Source organism: Schistocerca cancellata, chromosome 1 (genome assembly GCF_023864275.1).
Source record: "Schistocerca cancellata isolate TAMUIC-IGC-003103 chromosome 1, iqSchCanc2.1, whole genome shotgun sequence".
Taxonomy (NCBI): domain Eukaryota; kingdom Metazoa; phylum Arthropoda; class Insecta; order Orthoptera; family Acrididae; genus Schistocerca; species Schistocerca cancellata.
Window position 1 is genome coordinate 817,750,198 of NC_064626.1, and position 18,006 is coordinate 817,768,203.

Below are 18,006 nucleotides of genomic sequence, written 5' to 3' on the forward strand. Positions count from 1 at the left end.
TGTGTTTACAGTTATACCGTATACTTCATTGATCACCAGTGTTTCATTATGTACTTAAAAAAGGTTAACTTTTGTCTGTCAGCTGTACATGGATGGACCAGTTCCAGGTATGTAAATAAATGTAAATATTATTGTACGGGTAGAATGTAAACTCTGTGATTAGTTAGTTAATATTTTAAATGATACTTTTCAAACAATCTTTTAACCATATGTGAAACTAATGTCCTCTTTTGTAACAATGAGGTATTTATTGACATACATATGCTTGACAGTGAAATTTTTTTAGTAGTCACATAACACCAAAACTACACGATTCTTTTTTAGGACTACCTATCTCCCATAATTCCACTTCTTATAAATATATCCATTGCTCTTAGGTATATAATTAGAAAATACTCTGTCTACTCACCATGAAAACTTACATTTCTGTTATTTTTATGATGGTGACACTTTTTTATTACTGATAACATACTTTTATTTGGCCCCTGGGCAGGGGAGTGGAAGCTTGCGATCGACTCGTAGCACATTACCTGCTGAGATGGACTTCGCCTCCTTCTATTTGTGTATGCATCCTGCAGCTTATAGATGGAATGCATGTCTAATAGCTTAACTCGACACAGAAGTGACACAAAAGTTGATGGCGAATTGCAACACCGACCAGGTACAGCCCCTTCACTCATTTTTGTAAATAGCATTAACAATCACTATGCACAACACAACACACAGATCAACACTATATTCACAATGACTGCTTATTGTTATAGTGCACAATGCTCTTATATAGCACATTTTGGCTGTGACGGTAAACATTCCGGAGCAGCACGAAGTGACCTGACTTCCACCAATGACAAGGGGCCAAGTAAAAGTGCATTACCAATAAACACAAGTCAGTTTCGCTGTGTCTCAACCTTTACATTACTTTTAGTTGTCTGTTTAACTGTATGCATTAACATACCTGAGTTGCTTTACATGTACCTAGTATCATTTGTATAAATATTTGTATTTCTTATTTCAAGCTCATTTTCAAGACTAACATCTGGTCAACTTTGCACTTTAATGAGTTATTTCAACACAAACAAAGAAATTCTCCATTTACATAACATTACACTATAGTGGGTTGCCAATATACTGTTTGTTTACTCTCTTGTGCTACTTCACTCGTAATATACAGGTTTTGTGTATACTTTTTATTATTTTTACGTAACTTATCTTGTTTTACGGACATGCTTCTGTTATTCTTCTTGCACTGTGGGTCAAGCTATGATAGAACATGTACCATAATGTTGTGTGTCTGTGCAGTCACTTATATTTTGATACAAAATTGATTGTTGTCTTATTGCAGTTAAAATTATTTTTGTCAGGTGATTTAGAATTTTGCTTCACTATAGTAACATATCTTTCCTGTATCTCTTATGGTGGTATCTAAGCACATGGTGAATGTTTCTACACGACATATTTGTGTAGTTAGTGTTCAATTACTCACACATACCATTATGACATTTACTACTTGAATAGCTATTACTATGTCACTTACTCAGTAATCACTTGTTCACTGGCCAAATAATTAATTAGGTGTGATTAGGTAATAGTCAATGACTGACTAACATAATTTCTATGTTTCATTTTCTGAATGTAAATTTTTTAACATTAAATCCAAATTTCACGTCACCATTTAACATCCCTGACACCAACAATGCTTAATAACAAGCTCAACAAACAATTAGCAGAATGCAAGTGACTTTGGACAGTCAAAACAAGAGAAAATCTTTTTACAGAGCTGAATTGTTGTATACAGTATCAGTAACAAATGCATAGTCTGAAGTGATTGTATGTGAGAGAGTAGATGTATGTGAAGAAATAACGTCTGAGTTTCAACTAATTTTCTTTGTAATTCAATAGTAGATGAAACCACATTTGCAATAATGGAAATCATCAGAATAAGAAATTGTTACAGTGTCTCTAAATAGGTGACCATGTGAAGTGTCCAGTTTTTGGCCCAGTTTCATAATTCCTGTTTTAGCTAAAGTTATAGAGTCTGTAACGAAATACCAGGTAATAGGCTATTTTGAAGACAGTCAACTCTTCCGGGACATGCAGAAGAGTTTTTGCAAAGGAAAGTTGACGGTTACAGTAGCACTGGACTTAATTACAAAGATGAGGCAGGGGTTTGAAGACAGAGAAAGAGGGACAGTGACACACTATGAGCTCAGCAAAGCATTTGACTGTAAATCAGACAAGTACTGTTTAGTAAGTTAAAGGATTATGGTACTGGACATATTGTTCTGGCGACTCTTCAATCTTATCTTGAAAACAAAAGGTAGGTGATACAATACTGCAGTACCTGTGTCATTCCAGATTACGATGCAATGTTCATCATGCATGAATTCCAAAGGAACAGGCACTGCAGCAACTACATCCATTATGAAATATAGGAAATGTAATTGCAGTTGCGAATTCTGACAACCATCAGCTATATAACGGAATGTTACTTCTAAGAATTTGGCTGGACTGGGACTCAAAGGAACATTGCATCATCCTTTCGAATATTACAGGCACTGCAATATCGTATTTACCCACCTTTAAAGTAAAATGTCTCCGGCTGACAACGTATGGAAGTTTGGGTCTGGGTGTGAGTCATGCGCAGATAGCCAAATGGTATGACGATCACTTGCAATAAGCGGGAAATCCATGTTCAAGTCTTGGTATGGCACAAATTTCCATTGTCATCATTCCATTATACAGCTGATGGTTGTCCATGTTCATAACTGCGAATACATTTCATGTACAGGGTTATTACAAATGATTGAAGCGATTTCACAGCTCTACAATAACTTTATTATTTGAGATCTTTTCACAATGCTTTGCACACACATACAAAAACTCAAAAAGTTTTTTTAGGCATTCACAAATGTTCGATATGTGCCCCTTTAGTGATTCGGCAGACATCAAGCCGATAATCAAGTTCCTCCCACACTCGGCGCAACATGTCCCCATCAATGAGTTCAAAAGCATCGTTGATGCGAGCTCGCAGCTCTGGCACGTTTCTTGGTAGAGGAGGTTTAAACACTGAATCTTTCACATAATCCCACAGAAAGAATTCGCATGGGGTTAAGTCGGGAGAGCATGGAGGCCATGACATGAATTGCTGATCAAGATCTCCACCACGACCGATCCATCGGTTTTCCAATCTCCTGTTTAAGAAATGCCGAACATCATGATGGAAGTGCGGTGGAGCACCATCCTGTTGAAAGATTAAGTCGGCACTGTCGGTCTCCAGTTGTGGCATGAGCCAATTTTCCAGCATGTCCAGATACACGTGTCCCGTAACGTTTTTGCGCAGAAGAAAAAGGGGCCGTAAACTTTAAACCTTGAGACTGCACAAAACACGTTAACTTTTGGTGAATTGCGAATTTGCTGCATGAATGCGTGAGGATTCTCTACCGCCCAGATTCGCACATTGTGTCTGTTCACTTCACCATTAAGAAAAAATGTTGCTTCATCACTGAAAACAAGTTTCGTACTGAACGCATCCTCTTCCATGAGCTGTTGCAACCGCGCCGAAAATTCAAAGCGTTTGACTTTATCATCGGGTGTCAGGGCTTGTAGCAATTGTAAACGGTAAGGCTTCTGCTTTAGCCTTTTCCGTAAGATTTTCCAAACCGTCGGCTGTGGTACGTTTATCTCCCTGCTTGCTTTATTCGTCGACTTCCGCAGGCTACGCGTGAAACTTGCCCGCACGCGTTCAACCGTTTCTTCGCTCACTGCAGGCCGACCCGTTGATTTCCCCTTGCAGAGGCATCCAGAAGCTTTAAACTGCGCATACCAGTTGGAGTTAGCAGTTGGTGGATCTTTATTGAACTTCGTCCTGAAGTGTCGTTGCACTGTTATGACTGACTGATGTGAGTGCATTTCAAACACGACATACGGTTTCTCGGCTCCTGTCGCTATTTTGTCTCACTGCGCTCTCGAGCGCTCTGGCGGCAGAAACCTGAAGTGCGGCTTCAGCCGAACAAAACTTTATGAGTTTTTCTACATATCTGTAGTGTGTCGTGACCATATGTCAATGAATGAAGCTACAGTGAATTTGTGAAATCGCTTCAATCATTTGTAATAGCCCTGTATATAAATGCTGGTGATGTCACTCCATGGAGCACAAAAATTAGAACATGGCATAACCCACAGATCCGTGACAAGACTTCTCTGTTCCTTGCGTATGTCAATTATATAGGTCATATCAACCACATATTACAGTTTGCTGATGACGCTACCCATTTTTCCCAAAGAAAAAACTGTTTCACAAGCTGTACTACTAGCAGAAGTGCTCTCTAAAAACATTAAATTGTGTTTCATCAAAAATAAAATGAAAATGAATGAAGAAAAAACATGCCATCTGACATGCAGCCGCATAAAAATGGGTTCCAGAATAAAATGGAGGCTTTCAAACTGCTGGACTTCATGATTGACAGGGAATTATCAATGAACTAGCACACCATGTACGTGTGCTCCAAGCTCTCTCTTTTGCTATGCCTTCGAAGGAGACTAAAGAATGTATTAACTTACCAGTTCCTTACAACAGTGTATTATGCACTATTTTATAGCCACATCAGTTGTAGTCTACAGTTATGAGGAAACACTGCAGGTTTCAAGGACATGTTAATACTACAAAAAAGCTGTCAGGATCATCACATCAAGCAAAAGGCTGGAGCACTGCAAGCCCATATTCACTCAGTTATGATTGATGAGCTTTTTCAGTCAGTACGTTTTTTTTTTCCCTATCAATGTAATACAATACCAAGGGGCTTTTAGCATGATGGAATAAATACATAATTACAAGGGTCTGCACACTGTAAAGTAGAACTGAAGAAACTAATTTATTTTACAAAATAGCTTTAGAGGTCTTCTGTTATGATCTTCATTCTTGTGTGTCACAGCTTCCCAATGTTTTGGCAACTTCTGTACTCTGAATGGAGCACCTTCATTGTTGAGCTGTCTGATTACTCGGGTCACCACACTGAAAGTCTCACTGATTGTATCAAAACATTCTCCACAGATGTTTTTCTTCAATTTGGGAAACAATCAAACTATGCAGGGTGCATATCAGGACTGTGTGGTGGTTAGGGAAGTATTTTCCATCAATATTTATTGAGCATTTCTATCACTGGTAGGGCCATATGTGGTCTTCATTATCATGCTAAATGAGGACACTAGCTGTGGCTTGTCAAGCTTTCTTTGACAAAATTTCAGGTGCAAAATGTTTTGCACTAACAGCTTGGAGTTTGTGTCTATTACAGATGCTCCTGGGCTACTCTATTTGTAGCTATGACTCCACTCATGTAATATGTAAAGATCATTATCAGTTTCACCTTTAACTGTCAGTAGGGGAATGTTTCAGGTGTGGAGAGTTGGAACTTTTCCATTGTGAGGAATGAGACTTATTTTCTGGTTCAAAATTCGTATCCTGTTTCATCAAGTACAACAATCCCTATCAGAAATGGCTCTCCTTCTGTTCAGTAATGCTCAAGCAATTCTTCTGTGATTCTTTTGCAACCTGCTTTCTTCTTCACTCAGATCATGTGGAATCCATCTAGCAGCAATTTTTCTCATTTTTAACTTTTCAGTTATGTAAAAATAAGTGACAGATATTCTGGCCTCATATGCAGTTTCCTCACATGTTTTTTGCACATTCTTTCTCAAAATGACATTAACAATAACCTGAGAGATGCAGTCTGTTGCAGTTGATGGCCTTCCACTACTTGGGTTGTCCTTGGGGCTTACCTTACCTTCACAGAAATGGGCAGACCACTGTGGTACTGTGCTATGATCCAATACACTATTCCAACACTTTTTTCTAAAAGTCAGTTTCCATTGGGATCTTTCCATGTAGGGATTCAATTTTGATGTAGGAACACTGATCACTATGCACTAAGTGTTATCCGACTTAAATTGGGTTCAACTTCGATTTTAAAACTGAGCTACTCACAACACAATCACGCAAACCAGCAAACACATATACAACCATGATGTCTAAGGTCTCACACACAACTGACATGAATTTAAACTTGATCATGTCACTGTATCCGTTGCACATGTACAGTGTGCAGAACTTCTGAAATGACTCTCATATAACATCCACAACACAAGAAACATAGACATGCTAAGACGTTGACTGTCTGGAACACACTGCCTTGACAAGTTCAATGTCCACCGGCACGATTATTCAGAAGAAAATGCCACAGGGCTTGAAACAGCACCCATCACACAGCCAGTCTCAAAAGAAAACTTAAACTTTAAAAGCTCTCTTGCAACAAATCAGAGGAGGGGGTGGGGGTTACGTTTATTGCTTATTTGGCCTTTAGGAATTCAGTTAATGTGGAGTGCTCCTCCAGAGTGGACCATGGATTTTGCATGCAAGAATTTTACAAAAACGATTATTCAGTGACTGTAGCACAGAAGAAATTTTTGCAGTGATCACAGATTGCATAATGTAAGTGTTCCCCTTATCCCAAAATGAATCAAAAAGATTGAAAGATTGAGGAGACCAGTTCAACACTGGCCAAATCGAAATCTGGCTGACCAAGAAAGGGAAGATCCATGGAGAGTCTAAATTAGTCTGTTCATGACAATCCTAACATCTACATCTAAATAGATACTCCACAAGCCACTGTAAATCTTTAAATGTGCATAGATCATCACTGCATCAAATTCTGCAAAGACTTTGAACTGCACCCTTAAAAAATTCAATTGTGCAAGAATTAAAGCATAAGGAAGCCAGACAAAGGCTTCAGTTCATCAATGATGTGAGTGAGTGCTCTTCATTTAACAACACCTTGTGTTTTGATGAGACACATTTTCATCTGAACTGTCATGTCAATAAGCAAAATTGTCACTACTGGAGCGCCATGAATCCTAAATAGAAGCATGAGAAAGTACTTCATTCACCAAGACTGCAGTGCCAGCTCAAGGAATAATTGGCTCATACTTTTTCAAGGACAAGAGCAGTTCTGCAGCTACAGTGAATTTGGAACATTATGTGTCAATGTTAAATGACTTCTTGGTGCCTGAATTGCAAAATTTTCATGGTTATAACTAAACGACATGGTTTCAACAAGACAGAGCAACAGCACATGTCCAATGCATCTATACTGTGAGTTTGTGAAATTTTCCCTGTCAAACTGATCTCCAGAAGGCCTGACATAAATTATCACGCACAGAGTCCAGATTTGGGTACCATGGATTTTTTCCAATGGGAATATGTCAAATCTAAAGTGTGTGTCAGTAATTTGGCATCTCTGGAGCAACTTAAAGAAAACATCCATAGCGAAGTGGCAGCCATCCCAGTGTCTACATACCAAGCCGTCATGCAAAATTTTGTTCATCATTTAAACGAGTGCCAAAGGCATGCTGGATAGATTTTGTTGATAGACTTCAACCTTTCTTTTATTTTGACACATCAAATACAAGCTTTCTTTTCAGATACTTTGTACATAGTTGGGCATTTTTCAGAAGTTACTCAGTTAGGTGCTTTCAGTAAACAATTTTATTCGTGTATTATAGAATAAAATTTTTGTGAATAACTTTCTTTTTTATAGCATGATAAATGGTGTACTTTGACACAGCTGGACCAGTCATGACTGATAAACAACACAGATCTAGTACTAAAGGAATATTAAGTATCTGTGCATTTGTTTGTATTTGTGATCAGCAGAAAGTTGATTGTTGGTCACATCTTCCTTTAGTTTGTAGGAACTGTGGGTTGGCGCGACCCTCTTGACATAGGAGGTCAAGCATCTGTTTGCAGTGGGCAGCTTACTGTAGCCAGTGATCACTGCACAAAACTGAAGAACTGTTCAGTGTGGCTTATGTGTCACACAGTTACTGGACTACCACATGACAACATACTGTTTGTAGAGCTACTTAGCACTACATTTCCTGTAGAGGAGGTAGTTGTGGTTGTTGGTGTTGACATAATCAACAAGAAGCAGAAAATATGGAAAAGAAAGAATTGGTACTACCCAAAAATAACTCTCAGTTTGGTTTAGGAGCTTTCCATTCCATTCGGCTTCCAATTAAAGCAAGTGCACCACCTCCATAATGATCTCCTCACTGATGAGACATGAAATATTAATCTTCCTTCCATCATTTGTTGCCTTCATGAGATACTCCCCAAAAATGCTGACAAACTTTTAGAATTCTATAATATGCCAACCACAACCTCAGTACAACATAGACCATTCTTTCAGTTGGTAAACACTAACACAAGAGAAAATACAACAGTGGAAGAGTGGTAGACAGAGACTGAAGTGAGCACAAAATAAATTTCTTTGGTGCAAACTACAGAAAATTTTCTTTTTTCTAACAATTATTTGTCACATGTTAATCAACAAATAGTCTGATAACACGAAACTTTCAGGGAGTTTCCTATCAACTGATACCTTCTTTTACTCAAGTTATGCCATAAACTTATTTTTACCCAATATGATTCAGTACCTCTTCTTTAGTTACTCAGTCTACCCATTTAACCTTTAACATTCTCTTGTACCATCACATACCAAAAGTTTCAATTCACTTCTTGTCTGAACTGCTTATTGTCCATGTCTCACAACCTTACAAGGCTACTCTAATGACAAATACCTTCAGCAAAGACATCATAATACTTAAATTTACGTTAAATGTTGACAAAGTCCTTTTCTTTTCAGAAATACTTTTCTTGTTATTACCAGTCCACAGTTCATATCCCCTCAACTTTTCCCATCATCAGTTATTTTGTTGCCCTAATAGCAAAATTTGTCTAATAATCTTAGTGTCTTAGTTCCTAATAAAATTTCTTCACCGTCACCTCATTTAATTTCATTGTATTCCATTATCATCATTTAACTTTTGTTACTGGTCAGCTTATAACATCTTTTCAAAACATTATCGTTGCCATTCAATTGTGCTCCAAGTCCTTTGCTGTCTCCGACAGAATAAAAGTGTCATTAGCAATTTTTTTATTTCTTCTCCCTGGACTTTAATTTCCTCTCAAAATTTCTCCTTGTTTTCCTTTACTGCTTGGTCAGTGCACAGATCGAATAACATCAGTGTCATGCTACAGCCCTCTCTGACTCTCTCCTCAACCACAGCTTCCCTTTCATGTTCTTTAACTCTTATAACTGCAGTCTGGTCTCCATACAAGTTATAAATAGCCTTTCACTCACTGTATTTTATCCCTGCCATTTTCAGAATTTGAAATTATGTATTACAGTCATCATTGCCAATAGCTTTATTTAAATTTACAAATGACAGAAAGTTAAATTTGTCTTTTTTTTAAACCAGCTATCTTCTTAACCTAGTCATATAGTGAGTATTGGCGCATCTGTTTCTACATTTCTCCAGGATCTGAACTGTTCTTCCCCGAGGACAGTTTCTACAAGTTTTTACATTTTTCTGTAAATAATTTGTACCAGTATTTTGCAAGCATGGCTTATTAATCCGATGGTTCAGTAATTTTCAGGCATGTCAGCACCGCCTCTTTTAAAATTGGAATTATTACATTCTTCTTTAAGTGTGCGGGTATTTTGCCTATCTTATGTATCTCACACACTGGTTGGGATAGTCATGGCTAGACGTTCAAAGGATCCCAATAACTCTGTTGAATGTCATCTGCAATGTCTTAACTTTAAGTAACACCATATCTACCTCCTCAGCCTGACATCTGAATCAATTTGTGCTGTCTCCAACCACAGAGATCTGAAAAATTTTAGCTTGACTCCATTTCTGTCTTACCCTCTGCACAAAGCCACTCACATGCCTGAGATGGATGACCTCAAATTGCATGTTGCCTCCAATATTATTGTATTTCCTTTAACCCACTTCATTCTCTGCATTTTTATATTTTCTCCTTCCAGCAATTAGACTCAATATCTTGTGTATTATCAAAGGATTTTTACTGGGCTTTGTATTTTTGCTTATCTGATGCTCTGCTGACTTCACTACTTCATCTCTTAAGTTGATTGATTTGTTTTCTATTGTGCTCCTTACCCTATTTCAGTCAATCATTGCCTAAGGCTCACTTTGAAACTCTCAACAACCTCACATTCTTTCAATTTATTCTGCTTCCAGATCCTTAATGTACTACCTTTCTGCAGTTTCTTCTGTTGTAATCTGTTGTTCATACCAAATAAATTGTGGCTGGAATCCAAATTTGCCCCTGAAAATGCGTTGCATTCTAAAACCTACCTTCAGAAACTCCATCTTACCATTATGAAATCTATTTCAAACCTCCCCTTGTCTACATGTCTTTTCCACATATACAGGGTTATTACAAATGATTGAAGCGATTTCACAGCTCTACAATAACTTTATTCTTTGAGATATTTTCACAATGCTTTGCACACACATACAAAAACTCAAAAAGTTATTTTAGGCATTCACAAATGTTCGATATGTGCCCCTTTAGTGATTCGGCAGAACATCAAGCCAATAATCAAGTTCCTCCCACACTCGGCGCAGCATGTCCCCATCAATGAGTTTGAAAGCATCGTTGATGCGAGCTCGTAGTTCTGGCACGTTTCTTGGTAGAAGTGGTTTAAACACTGAATCTTTCACATAACCCCACAGAAAGAAATCGCATGGGGTTAAGGCGGGAGAGCGTGGAGGCCATGACATGAATTGCTGATCATGATCTCCACCACGACCGATCCATCGGTTTTCCAATCTCCTGTTTAAGAAACCGGAAGTGCGGCTTCAGCCGTACAAAACTTTATGAGTTTTTCTACGTATCTGTAGTGTGTCGTGGCCATATGTCAAGGAATGGAGCTACAGTGAATTTATGAAATCGCTTCAATCATTTGTAATAGCCCTGTAGAACCATCTTTCATGATTTTTAAACTATGTGCAAAATTCTACCAGACAGCTTCCTCTTTCATTCCTTTCCCTCAGTCGATGGTTTCCTACTAATTTTCCCTGCTCCTTCCTTTCCTGTTATAAAATTACAATCCCCCACCACAATTAAACTTTACTCTCCCTTAACTACCTGAATAATTTCTTTTATCTCATCATACATTCTTTCAACATCTTCATCATCTGAGGAGCTAGTTGACATATTAACTTGTACTACTGTGGTGGGTGTTGGCTTCATGTCTACATCCTAGCTGTGATAATGTTTTCACTATGTTGCTCATAAAAGCCTACATTCCTGTTTTGTTATTCATTACTGTCTCCTGCAGTAACCCTAATTGATTTTGTACTTATGACCCTGTACTCACCTGACCAGAAGTCCTGTTCATCCTGAGCAGTACCCGCATGGAGATCTGAATTTTTATCCAAAGGTTGCCACCACCACACAACCATATAGTAGAGATGCATGCCCTCAGGAAATGCAATGACTGTAGCTTTCCTTTGTTCTCAGCTATTCGCAGTACCAACTTACCAGTGCCATACTGGCTAATGTTACAAGACCAGATCAGTTAATCAACCAAACTGTCACTCCTGCAACAACTGATAAGGTCACCATCCCTCTTCAGGAAACACCAATTTGTCTGGCCTCTCCACAGATACCCTCAGTTGTGGTTGCACCCATGGTGCATGGAAGCCACTCCAACGCCAAGATGTAATTATGACGCCAAGATGTAATTATGAACAATCCTAAAGCATGCTCCTTTCAGATGCTGATATCTGCTTTAAAATGATTGAAAGGTATCCATCTATCAATGAAGGGAATATTGCTGCAATACAGAAGTTAATGAAGTGTACATTATACCACTGGACAGAAGAGTTCTTTGGTTGGTCTACACCTCTAGTTGACATCTACAAAGATGTGCATGGCAACAGGCAACTGAAGAAGATTTCTTCTTCACAGTCATCAGACTCATTGACAAGGTGCAGATGACATACTACATCTACATCATTTTTAATGACACATCTGCTAATGTTAATAGCATTGTCACCCGTGACGAAACCTAAAAGCGCTGTCTGCAAAAGGCAAGTGTCTAGATTCGAGTCTCAGATCAGGTCACAGTAACACGTCCTAAATTATCAACAGCAGATATTCTTCCAAGAGTAAAATAGTTTCATACTGGTTCACAGTTATGAATACATATATTAGATGAGATGTTATTCACTGTTTCTACTGGAACCAGAGAGGTGGTTAATTAAGTGTTTGGTGTTTGTGCATTCTTATTCATATTATGTTTCATCAAAAATAAATATGCACTGTTACACTAAGCAAATATAGTATGCGTGCACACACACACACACACACACACACACACACAATATGCCAGTAAACAGAAATATTAGAGGTTCACTTAGTATTAATTTGTAAGAAGGAATTTTACGGGAGTGGAACATGAGAGAAAAGTGTTCTGTATGAAACAACAGATGTCACTTGCAAAACAATGACATATATTTTATTTTACCTTTTTATTAAACAGTTTCAAATCCTTAAAAAATTCTGCTACGTCCTCTTTTGGGTAAGGCTTGACAACAAGACAAGTAGCTTCATTTTCTGGCTGTTCTATCCATGTCTTGTGATGAATCCCTTTGTTTTTCAGTTTTGTCTCAAGCTCCATAAGGCTGTTGAGGTCACTAATCTGCAATAACAGAATTTTCACTGTAAGAGTTTTGTGACACTTTATTTGGTACTCATATACAAGCCCAAGAGTCTTACTACATATAAGATGTTACACTGTGCGTTTATAGTAGGGATACATAAGGGCGTGGTGAAAAGTAGTGTCTGTGAAATTTTTATTCTGTTCTCAAAATTGGTAAGGAATCACATGTCGTGCATCTTACTTGGTCAACTTTCCCGCTTTGCTGATGCAATGAATGGTGGGCTCCATGTGCTTCCCAAGTTGTGCAGCGACCGTAAACCATAAAATTACCAAATATGCAGCAACCAGTCACAAAATCATGTTTTTTTATTCACTTTTACAAATTGATTTCAACTGATTAACAGCCATCATCAGTGCTTTCAACCAATATGTGCCATGAGTAGTAATACTATCTTAAGCAGAGGTCAAACAAACTTTATGATGCAGCAGCATTAACACAACTGGGAGAATTACATAGTGGAAAGCTTCAGTTCATTAGAGTTAAAAGTATGTTACTCACGAAAAAATTAAGCTTAAAGATATTCATATTAGTAAATAAGGGAGCAGTAGTTAATAGCAACTGTTCGAAGATAATGAAAAATTTAAGGTGGAAACAAGAAAAAATCATAACTGAAATTGAACAATGGAAAATTCAGGATGGAATGTAACAATATTATGAAAAGGAAAGTTGCCACTCACCATATAGCAGATGCTAAGTTGTAGATAGGCACAACAAAAAGACTGTCACAAATACAGCTTTCGGCCGGTAAGGCCTTTGTCAAAAATACACACACACACACACACACACACACACACACACACACACACACACACACACATGCACGCAAACATAACTCACATACATGTGACTGCAGTCTCAGGCAACTGTAGCCACACTGCCAGCAACAGCACCAGCACGTGATGAGAGTGGTGACTGGGTGGGAGTACGGAGGAGCCTGGGGCATGGATGGGGAGGGATAGTAGGGTAGGGCCGCAGACAGTGAAGTGTTGCTGGAGAGCGTGTAGGGATGAAGTGGACAGAGGATAGGGCAACTATGTGCAGTTGGGAGGTTATACAGAGGGCAGGGAAGTCATGGGGGGAGGGGAGTGGCGGAAAAAAAGGGAAGTAAAAAGACTGTGTGTGATGAAAACTTTCCCCTAAGAGCATTAGCCCCATAGAAATATCAGCCCTTTCCAAAGGGCTCACCTTTTGCCTCACTCCCAACTTCAATCATGCACAAATTGTTAAAGACCTTCTCTCCTTCTCCCGGTCCCTACGGAGGAGATACTTTTTCACCACCAACCCTACCAATCAGACTCAATCAAAGCCCAATGTTGAACCCTGCCTAACTCAGTTCAATCCTCTACCCAATCGTGATCCACTGCCACTGCCCCCAAATCACCCCCTATTAACTTTCCAGAATTTCTTAACCTCGAACCTTGCCTCACCATCATTCCCCAAAACCCACAACATGCAAACCATACTTACCTCCACAGAAAGATCATCAGTACACCATCTAAAAACTGATCCTGACCTTATAATCTTACCTGCAGACAAAGAATCCACCACTGTCATTTTGAACCACATGGATTGCCTGGCAGAAGGACTCTGCCAACTGTCACATACATCCACCTACAAACCTCGCCACAGTGACCCCATTCCAGAAATCCAGTAGGATCTCCAGTCACTACTTAAATCCTTAGTTCCATCCCAGAACCTCTCCATGGAGTCCATCTCTCTGTTCACCCCTACCACTCCCCACAGTCCTACCTTCTACATGCTTCCTAAAGTCCATAAACCCAACCACCTAGGACACCCCATTGTGGCCGATTACTGTGCCCCCACTGAGAGAATCTCTGTTCTCTTAGACCAACACCTTCAACCTATTACCTGGATCCTACTGTTCTATATAAGAGATACCAACCATTTCCTCCACTGACTCTCCACAGTTCCTGTCCCTTTAGTACACAGTACCCTGCTTGTCACAACTGATACCACCTCCCTTTCCACTAACATACCTAATGCCCATGGCCTTACTGTTATTGAACACTACCTTCCCCAATGGCCGATGGATTCCAAACCAACAATCTCCTTCCTAGTCACAATGACCAACTATATCACCTTGGCCTTCATTCGCATTGTAAGGACAGTACTCCAGCATCACTCTATCACCTTCAGTTTCACGACCTTTGCATGGAACTTTGTGTAGTACCTTCGTATACAGGGTGTTGCAGGGGGATATGGCCGGGCTTTCGGGAAACATTCCTCACACACAGGTAGGGAAGAGATGTTGTGTGGGCATGTGTCCGGAGATGCTTGGTTTCCATGTTGGAGCTCATTTTAGTTTAGTCAGTATGTACTGTACTTCCTCGATTCAACACCATTTGGCCCAATTGAAGGAAGGTTTGTTGACTTCGGTGCTTGTGTTGACATGCGACTCATTGCTCTACAGTACTAGCATCGAGCACATCAGTACTTAGCATCAACAGGTTAGTGTTCCTCACGAACGTGGTTTTGCAGTCAGCGCGATGTTTACAAATGCGGAGTTGGCAGATGCCCATTTGATGTACGGATTAGCATGGGGCAACAGCCGTGGTGCAGTATGTTTGTATCAAGACAATTTCCAGAACCAAGGTGTCCCGACAGGAAGACGTTCAAAGCAATTGATCGGCGTCTTAGGGAGCACGGAACATTCCAGCCTGTGACTCACGACTGGGGAAGACCTAGAACGATGAGGACACCTGCAATCGACGAGGCAATTCTTCGTGCAGTTGACGATAACCCTAATGTCAGCGTCAGAGAAGTTGCTGCTGTACAAGGTAACGTTGACCACGTCACTGTATGGAGAGTGCTATGGGAGAACCAGTTGTTTCCGTACCGTGTACAGCGTGTGCAGGCACTATCAGCAGCTGATTGGCCTCCACGGGTACACTTCTGCAAATGGTTCATCCGACAATGTGTCAATCCTCATTTCAGTGCAAATGTTCTCTTTGCAGATGAGGCTTCATTCCGACGTGATCAAATTGTAAATTTTCACAATCGACATGTGTGGGCTGACGAAAATCCGCACGCAATTGTTCAATCACGTCATCGACACAGATTTTCTGTGAACGTTTGGGCAGGCATTGTTGGTGATGTCTCGATCGGGTTGACGGAGGAGATAGAGAAGATCCAAAGAAGAGCGGCGCGTTTCGTCACAGGGTTATTTGGTAACTGTGATAGCGTTACGGAGATGTTTAGCAAACTCGAGTGGCAGACTCTGCAAGAGAGGCGCTCTGTATCGCGGTGTAGCTTGCTCGCCAGGTTTCGAGATGGTGCGTTTCTGGATGAGGTATCGAATATATTGCTTCCCCCTAATTATACCTCCTGAGGAGTTCACGAATGTAAAATTAGAGAGATTCGAGCGCGCACGGAGGCCTTCAGACAGTCATTCTTCCCGCGAACCATACGCGACTGGAACAAAAAAGGGAGGTAATGACAGTGGCACGTAAAGTGCCCTCCGCCACACACTGTTGGGTGGCTTGCGGAGTATAAATGTAGATGTAGATGTAGATGTATCCTCACCCACAAATACTTCTTCTTTGAAAGGTATTGCCTACAAACAAATCTGAGATACTGCTATGGGCACCCACACGGCACCATCCTATGCCAACCTATTCACAGTCTATCTAGAGGAATCCTTCCGATATATCCAGAATCCTAAACTCCTTACCTGGTTCAGATTCACTGATGACATCTTTGCGGTCTGGATCGAGGGTGAGGACACCCTATCCACATTCCTCCAGAACCTTAACAACTTCTCCCCCATTTGCTTCACCTGGTCCTACTCAACCCAGCAAGCCATCTTCCTAGATCTTGACCTCCACCTCAAAGATGGCTACATTGGTAACTCCGTCCATATCAAACCTACTAACCACCAGCAATACCTCCACTTCGACAGCTGCCACCCATTCCATACCAAGAAGTCCCTTCCATACAACCTAGCCACCCGTGATCATCGCATCGGCAGTGACGAGTGGTCATGCTCAAAATATGCCAAGGGCCTCACTGAAGCCTACACTGGCCGTAATTATCCTCCCAACCTTGTACAAAAACCAATCTCCTGTGCCTTATCTTTCCAGTCTCCCACCACCTCACAAAGTCCCACCATCCAGCCACAGAGGAGCATTCCCCTCATAACTCAGTACCACCCAGGACTGGAGCAACTGAATTACATTCTCCACCAGGATTTCGGCTACCTCTCGTTGAGCCCTGAAATGAGAAATGTCCTGCCACTGTCCTTCCCACCCCTTCCACAGTGGTATTCCACTGTCCACTGAACCTATGCAATATATTCATCCATCCCTACATAGCCCCTGCTCCCAGCCCCTTACCTCATGGCTGATACCCCTGTAATAGACCTAGATGCAAGACCTGTCCCATACATCCTTCCACTACCATCTACACCAGTCCAGTCACCAACATCACCTACCCCATCAAAGACAGGGTTATCCGTGAAACCAGTCGTGTGGTCTACAAACAAAGCTGCAACCACTGTGTTGCTTTCTATGTGGGCATGACAATCAACAAGCTACCTGTCTGCATGAATGGACACGAACAAACTGTGGCCAAGAAACAAAAAGGACCACCTCATTGCTGAGCATGCTGCCAAACATGACATCCTTCATTTCAATGACTGCTTCACAGCCTGTGCCATATGGATCCTTCCCACCAACACCAGCTTTTCTGAACTGCACAAGTGGGAACTACCCCTGCAATATATCCTACATTACTGTATCACTCCTGATCCAACCTTTGTTAGTGATTGTCATCACTCATCCAGCCTCCCTGTTCCCATTCCAGCACTATACAGCCCTTATTCCATCGCACCCAGTCTTTTTACTTCTCTTCTTCTCTGTCACACCCCCTCTCCCCACCTCTTCCCTTCATATTGTCTAACCTTCCGACTGAACATAGCTGCCCCATCCCCTCTCCACCTCATCCCTGTGCACTCCCCTGCAGCACTGCACTGTCCACCACCTCTACCCTACTATTCCTCCCCTTCCCCACCCCCAGCCCACTCCTTACCACCATCCAGTCCCCATTCCCATCATGCACTGGTGCTGCTGCTCACACTGTGGCGACAGTTGCCTGAGACTGCAGTTTTTGTGTGTGTGTGTGTTACATCTATTTTTGACGAAGGCCTTGCAGGCTGAAAGCTTTATTTCTGACAGTCTTTTTGTTGTTGCAGATTCACCATCTCTGCTATATGGTGAGTGGCAACTTTTCTTTTCATAATACTGTTACATAATTGAAACTGGAAGGTTATGGATGTAAAGTCCCTTCCTCTCACCCCCCCCCCCCTCCTTACTCTTCCCAACCACCCACTTGCTACAGTCCTGGTGCTAAGCGTCTGGGAATAAACAACTAATTCCGTTGGTGGAGTGTGGATGCAGG

The 18,006-nt window shown here is 40.7% G+C and overlaps 1 protein-coding gene across 3 annotated transcripts in view; it reads right to left on the reverse strand.

The window, feature by feature from the left end:
- Positions 1-288: 288 nt before the first annotated feature.
- The window catches only part of LOC126188258 (putative peptidyl-tRNA hydrolase PTRHD1), a 52,768-nt gene continuing 35,050 nt past the window's right edge, over positions 289-18,006 (reverse strand). For 2 of the 3 annotated variants that reach the window (XM_049929827.1, XM_049929844.1), the window contains exon 3: positions 12,387-12,569. In XM_049929827.1, the coding sequence (XP_049785784.1) occupies positions 12,387-12,569 (183 nt within the window). Of the gene's footprint in view, positions 2,766-12,386; positions 12,570-18,006 lie in introns of those variants that run through there. The other variant, XM_049929834.1, reaches the window with a different exon arrangement.